Here is a 7,784-nt window from a genome sequence, read left to right as displayed (position 1 = left end):
TTGGATCCATCACTGTTTCTCATGTTAATGTTGAGCTCCATTATTCCAAAAAAAAAAGTTTGTCATGTTATTCATTCTATTAGTTATTTTATCGTTAGTGTATTTCTGTCGGGCATCAGAATTTTTTAAATATTATTTTAATAGTGTATTCAATGTGTAACTGAAATTTATGTAAGTAGTGTATTTTTTGTTACATTAAATCTTTACTCGCAGTCAAGGTCATATTTTTTTTTAAGAGTGACTTAAATAAAGACGCTGAAAATGTCTTTTTATAAAGATATTTTTTAATAATTCAAATTTAATACATATAATCGATTAAATTGTGTTATTTTTGTTAAAATTAGGCTAGACAAATTAATCTGACCCAAAAATGATAAATCAAATCTTGAATTGGTCTAAATTAATATTATTTTTTTATAAAAATGACTACAATATCCTTATTATAGAAAACGACTAAAATACTCCTATTATATATATTAATTTTGAGAATCTTAAATTATAGCTCTTTAATCCTACATATTAGTCCTTTATTTTTCTATCGTAGGGTTAGGATTTACAATTTTTAAAATTAATATATATATAAAATAAGAGTATTTTAATCATTCTCTATAATAAGGATATTGTAGTCATTTTTTATAAAAAAATAATATTAATTTAGACCAATTCAAGATTTGATTCACCATTTTTTCGGTTAAATCAATTTGTCTAGCCTAATTTTGACAAAAATAACATGATTCAATCGATTATATATGTTAAATTTTAATTATTAAAAAACATCTTAAAAAAAACATTTTAGGCGTCTTTTATCTAAATGACTTCTTTTTCTTAATTCTTATATTCCAAACTAAACAACACAAAACAGGTGGACCTAATATATTGAAAATTTGAAATATAATAATGGTAATGACCAGCAAAATATAATAGGAAATATGTTAAGCCGTGTCAAAAAAATAAATAAATAAGTACATAAATCAACAAACGCTATATATATTAAGTCTAACAGTAACTGGCAAAAGATATTTCAGTGCCCGAAATGTGAAAAAACTTCCAAAGGCAGAGACGAAGGCATCAATTGCAACTTGGAACTTTGCAAATCAAAACATGTTGTTTCCTTCAGGAGCCAACAAATTGTTAATGCGTGAGTTCCCAATCAAACACAGCAATTGTTGAAGGATCATTGCATCGGTTGATTAGAATGTGACTCTTGAGTTGCTTAGGGCTATTAGATTCAGTGGTCCTCACTCCTCAACATGAGTTTTAATTAGCTGCAGTTGGCCCACTGCACGTCTGCACCAACATTTTATGAAAATTTTATTTTATCTTATCTATTTCACTATTTTCCTTGTTGCCTGTTGGTGCTAACTGCTAAGAGGATTTATGAAATTTGTTGTTTTTAAGAAGTTCTATTGTTGCAAATGAAACCACCCACGTGAGGAACTTTTTTGATTGTTTGACCCCAAATTTTGGTTGTTCTGCTTCTTCATACCAAGAGTAACTCAGGTTGATTCATGAACGAACTCGAACTGAGTTCGTTAATAACTCGATAAGTTTATTTATGAGTCTAAAAAGTTGAATGTGAACCTAAACTTAAACTCGTATATTAAACAAGTCGAATTGGAATTTGGATTTCGTTCATCACTTCAGTTGATTATAATTATATATTACTCATTATTAATATTTCTTTTTTGGAGTCAGATAATTGTTTAACTTGTTATGTTTTTTTTTGTGATCCTAGGTTATTTTTGGTTAACTTGTTACTTATTTTTGGTCATGATTAACTTGTAAGTTGTTACGTTAAGTTAATATAAATAGCTCTAGAAATTGGACCGGAGCTGATGGTCAAACCAATTTGATAAGAACCTGAGCCCAATTCGGTTGATTACCAGAACAATTGAAACAAGATGGTTCAACCCAATATATCATGACAAAAAAAAAAAAAACAATGTATTTTGCATCGGGACGAGCGCTTCGTTTTGGGTCAAAACAAAATCCCTAAAACCCAAAAGGAAACCCGAAACCCTAACTGGCTGAATTTCTCTCTACTCTCTTCGTCTTCATTCTTCAATTCTTCAATTCTTCTCGCTTCTCACTGTCACCGCGAAGCCCCGCTCACTGCCGCTTCGCCTCCTCCTCTCGCCGCCTTCTCCTCTTTGTATATTTTGAATTTGCGTAGTTGTTTATAATTATTGTGCACAGGGTCATCAAGTACATTACCTAGGGTTTTTCGTTGAAAGAGAGAGAAGAAGAAGAAGATGAGTAGAAGCTTGGGAATTCCAGTGAAGCTTCTTCACGAGGCTTCGGGTCACGTTGTCACCGTTGAGCTCAAAAGCGGAGAACTCTACCGTGGCAGCATGATTGAGTGTGAGGACAACTGGAACTGCCAACTCGAGAGTATCACTTACACTGCGAAGGTTCACATTTTTCCCCCAACTTCGCTATTTTTTTTCGAATCAATAATCTTATGCTCCGTTACTAACTTATTTGAAGAGATTTTTAATGTTATTGCAAATATTTTGCATAAAATGTGCTTCGTAATGTGAGTTGTTGCTGAATTTTTGACTGATGTTTTCTTTGACCTGCTTCAGGATGGAAGGACATCGCAACTTGAGCATGTGTTTATTCGAGGAAGCAAAGTTAGGTATGGATATTGGATGGATTGAATCTACTATATGTTGCTGCGTGTTTGAATGATATGTTAATTCTATTTTTTGAACTAAGGCAATTGATGAGATTTTTTTGGGGGCAGGTTTATGGTCATACCAGACATGCTTAAAAATGCTCCTATGTTTAAGCGCTTGGATGCAAGAATTAAGGTACATTTTATTTTTGCTTTTTGATTGAATACTTTGTTTGTTGTTATTGGCATTTTACACCTTTGAATCTCATGTAGGGCAAGGGTGCATCTCTGGGTGTTGGTAGAGGCCGAGCAGTTGCAATGCGAGCAAAGGTATTTTTCCTTTTCCTTTTTATAGATCTCACTCTCTTGCTATGTTTTGGATAGAGGGAAAGTTATGGGATTAAAATGGAATGGGGTGAATGGTGTTAGGTCTCATTGTTTGTATATTTTAAAATTAGGATAGGATAGGATAGAATGATATTGAATACAATCCTTTTTATCTTCCCTCCAATTTTAATGGAATCGAATGGAAGGTGAGACCATATAATTTAGATACATTCTTGGTCCACCCTTTCCCATTGTATGGCAATGGGATTTCTCCATACTTTATCTTGTGATATTCTAACAATGGAATGGAGAATCTATTACATTCTGTATTTTTGTTTTATTTCACCCCATATATTTCTATCACATTCTATTGTATTCAGTTATTTATTCTAAATTGTTGTAGTTGAAGGGCTTGTTGATTTAATACATGCGGTGTAACTGAAAATTGTTGCTTATGTAGGCTCAGGCTGCTGGCCGTGGAGCTGCACCTGGAAGGGGTGTACCACCTGTCCGCAGGTGATTGCCATTCGTATAGTCTCTCATTTGCCCTGGCTGTTGGATGTGATGTTTAAGCTTGTTGTTGAAGACTCATGTTATGAGAGAAACTCCAATAGAAATTACCTCTGAAGAATGTATTCCTAACAATTTTTCCTTCTAGGATAATTTTATATTATGTTAAATATTGAAACTTTCTGTTAGATGCCTGTTACTAGTGTGCTCTAAATAGAATCTATAAAATGGTTTGCTCTTTACCCTGTTCAGCACCAAGTCTTTTCATGCCATCTGATATGTGAATCGGGAACAATGTGTGTCTTTGAAGCCTCAAATTTTTCCGGTGTCTATGCTTGGTAGGACGGTGAAGGGGGAATGACCAGGAAGCGGATGACCCAATGCAATTAAAGTGTGTTTGGTCTTGGAAGCCTTATAGAGAAAGGGATTTAAATGGCATTGGATGGTCGGTGATGGTGTTCTTCCCTTGCCACTCAAAACTCAACTTCTTTTTACCCTCCAAAGTTCAATCCTTTCTTGCATAACGAAACAGAGGGTGGCATCCATCCTTATACTATTTCCCTTGCCTCTCCTTGCACCATTTTTAGTCGTCTCATTTCATGGTATTGTTGGCTCCCAAACACAGCCTCCGCATCCAAGTAGTGAGCGAGCTTGTCTTTGTCACTGATTTTTATTTTTTATTTTTTTTTCCATGTTGTATAGGCATAAGTTTCAAGACCATTATTAGTATCAATATCTCATTGACCGAATTCCTAATTCACTCCTAGCTCATTTCCCCATTACATTTGTAATGGTCATCTATTCTGTTTTGATTTCCATGACCTTATCTTCTACACACTTAGGATGCCATTAGGATTACTTCAGTTTGAGGAGCACCTACTGAAGCTGCGTTTAAGTTATTCTGATTTCTCTACCGGTTGCAAGTTAACAGACTCTGCCTAACCTACTTATCATATCTAACTCTGGCTTTTGCATCACCGGCCATGCCAAACTTCGTTGATACATCTTCAGAGCTTATTTTTTTCATTTTAATCTTCTCTTCCCCTGATGTATCACCAAGGGCTCCACCTGAACTCCAAGACATTTGTGATATATTGCAAACTGCTTTCGCCACATTAAGCTCATCTTCATATTATTCTTTCTCTACAGTCCAGTTGTCATCCAGTGATTACAATGCTTCATTTTAGAAGTCTTATTTGCATATTATTCTCCAATCCATGTAGCCTTCTTTGTTCATGTGATCTCACATAGTATATAGCGCCATGTTCCTTATCCGGCACGTGAATTACCCATTACCCATTTTTTAAATATCAGCTGATCAGCTGCTGTGAATTGTTAGGGAGAATTCAGAACTCACATCGAGTTGTTAGTGTTAACTTTAGGAATTCAGTTAAAATTATTAGTTCTTGGAGTTTGTGGCAAAAACTCACATCTTTGATATGGTTTGTGAAACGCAGAATTGTTTCACCTTGTGTCAAGGAAAGATGAAATTTGCCAAGTAGTTTTTCTTATTTTGATTCAAGATGAAGGGTCGACATTAATTTAGTTTGATTTACTAATTATTCATGTGATCTCTTTTTGATAATCAACAAGAACTTGTTACACTTCAGTTTAAGAAATAGCAAATACTGTTAGAGCTTGATTAAGGTGCTGCAGGGATCAATTATGTCTAAGTTTTCTATATAAGCCTGTATCACCGTATGCATGGTAACATGTATAAGGAGTTAAAGGAATTATCAGGTTCTTTGCTCTCATTAAAACAATATAAGTTTTATGCAAAGATTTGGTGGCTGAATCCGTTAATTGGATTTCTCAACAATATCTCATGCAAAATGAACAATTCGAATGCTCCATAAAATATCTTCCAGAATTGTGTATTTGACTTCCATCTTCTCCCCTCAAATATCTCCTGAAAATGATTCTTAAACATTAAAATTTTGAAGCATGGCAATGTGATTAAAATTTATGTTAGTGGACAATTATTTTTCACGCATTTAACAAATAAATACAATTTAACATTTTTAAGGGGAGTTATTAGTCGTTTAGTTGTGTAAATCGTTTGTGTTTTCTACAAAGCTAAAATCTCGTCATTTTCCAAAGCCTTCCCATAATGTTGAAAACCATAGAGATCTTCATATTTGGTTAGTGCTGGGGAAGAAAATGGGCCGAGCTAAGAGGAACATTGATTCAAGATTAACTCGTGTTTGACCCAAAAAAAAAAATACCAAGTTATAAAAATCACCATACATAAAAGATTTATCGCCTTCAGTAACCCATTCATCAGCAGCACATCTTTAAATGGAGTTTAGATTCGCGATGGATTAGTCCTTAACCTATTGAGTTGGAAAATATCGTGGGCAACTAAAAAACATTTAGAGAGAGAGAGAGAGGAAGGATTACATGTACATATATAATAGAGTAAAGTATTGTTTTTGTTCTCAATGTTTAGGGTAAATCCTAAAGTTGTTCCTAACGTTTAAATCGTCCTATTTTACTCCCTAACATTTCAAAATTAACTCAATGTTGTCCTGCCGTTAGGGATCTGTTAACAGAATTGATGGCGGGATAAAATTGAGACAATTTTGAAACATTAGGGACTTAAATAGGATGAAAATGTTGGGGACAAAAATAATACATAAAAATAAATTTTAATTTTATCCTTTAATAATATCAATCTTTTACTGTACATAGTTATTCAATTATTTTTTTAATCATATTTAAGTAAATTACTTAATCACATTATTTTTATTCTAAATACATTTATTTTTTTATAATTTTACTCTTAAAGATTTTTACTCATCATGAAATGTTTAGTAAAATTATAAAAAAATAAATTTATTTAGAATAAAAATAATGTGATTAAGTATAATTTACTTATATGTGATTAAAAAATAATTGAACAACAACTATGTACGGTAAAATTTGATATTTTTGAAGGATAAAACTAAACTTTATTTTTATATATCGTTTTTGTCCCTAACATTTTCGTCCTATTTAAGTTCTTAACGTTTCAAAATCGTCTCAATTTTGTCCTGCCGTCAATTCTGTTAACAGATCTCTAACGGCAGAATAACATTGAGTCAATTTTAAAACGTTAGGGACTTAAATAGGACGATTTAAACATTAAAGACAATTTTAAAACTTACCCCAAACATTGAGGACAAAAACGATACTTTAGTCTATATAATACTACATGAAAAAAATTAGTTAATAATGTTGAATGATTGATAAATAGGAACATATGAACAAAATTAGTTAATAATATTGAATGATAAATGATCTGGTGCAAAGAGTGTAATAGTACCTTCTCTTGGTCTTAAAATAAAATGACATAAACAGAATTTCTATTGTCTTTTAACCTTAAAGAAGCACTAAAAATTTTATTTGTTTTTTATTTTTTTAAAATTTTTATTGTTGGTTAAAATTACAAAATGTATTTTTTCTAGTAATTCTTATAAATTGCAAAAAAATTTATACCTTAGTTAATTAGCTAGTTAGATTATAATAACGTAGGTTAAATTAATAGTTAATATTAACTACAATAAATTAATCCATTTTATCTAATAATTATTAAACATGTTAAAAGAGGATAATTTATCTTTTATTTTAAAGAGTTAGGTAGAATTCTTTTATAAACCATATATAGTAGAACTGTCCCTATATACAAACCCTATATCTGGTACTTACTTTGGGAGTATTTTAATTCTTCCTTTGAACCAAAAAAGAATTAGTATTAGTACCAAAGTGCGGTTCAACATGGTGGTTTATCATTCGTTAACCAAATATTGAATGTCGAAAGTTCGATCTTCGTCATGGACATGGTTACTCAAGTCGTGAAGCCAAAAAAAAGTATATCATATGCTTGTATACGATCTTGGCAGGGTTTGTCCCCATATAGTTAATGATCCACTTCAATGCATCATTCAACTTTGTGAGGTGAATTCGTCCCTATCTCTAATTACAAAGCAAGTAATAGCTTGAACCACCATGTGGGGCATTAGTACTTGCATGAGTAAATTCTTGACATACAGCAAAGTAGAAAAATAATAACTATGGTGTCTATGTGACAGCATAGACGAGCAAGTATTAGACATCAGGATGGTAAACGAACAGCTAGCCGTGGGCCATGTAACATTTAAAACACAGTAATTTTAATCACTATTTTGTTGAGAGTGTGGAATCACTATGAATCTCTAGCAGCTAGTAGGTCCTTTATTTATTTATATTTATTTTTATTTTTTAAATGTTCGTTTCATATCAAAGGATTTATTATTGTTGTTGTGGTTGTTGTTTAGAGTCATGATATATAGTTTTTAAAGTGCACGATAAG

General features: G+C 32.2%; 1 protein-coding gene across 1 annotated transcript; it reads left to right on the top strand.

The window, feature by feature from the left end:
* Positions 1,952-3,712, top strand: LOC107625644 (small nuclear ribonucleoprotein SmD3b). Its single transcript, XM_016328339.2, has 5 exons — positions 1,952-2,411; positions 2,586-2,638; positions 2,747-2,813; positions 2,891-2,947; positions 3,405-3,712. Exons 1-5 carry the CDS (start codon positions 2,253-2,255, stop codon positions 3,462-3,464), a joined length of 396 nt encoding a protein of 131 aa, XP_016183825.1. The 5' UTR covers positions 1,952-2,252; the 3' UTR covers positions 3,465-3,712.

Source organism: Arachis ipaensis, chromosome B02 (genome assembly GCF_000816755.2).
Source record: "Arachis ipaensis cultivar K30076 chromosome B02, Araip1.1, whole genome shotgun sequence".
Lineage (NCBI taxonomy): Eukaryota > Viridiplantae > Streptophyta > Magnoliopsida > Fabales > Fabaceae > Arachis > Arachis ipaensis.
This window is presented reverse-complemented; position numbering and strand designations above follow the sequence as displayed.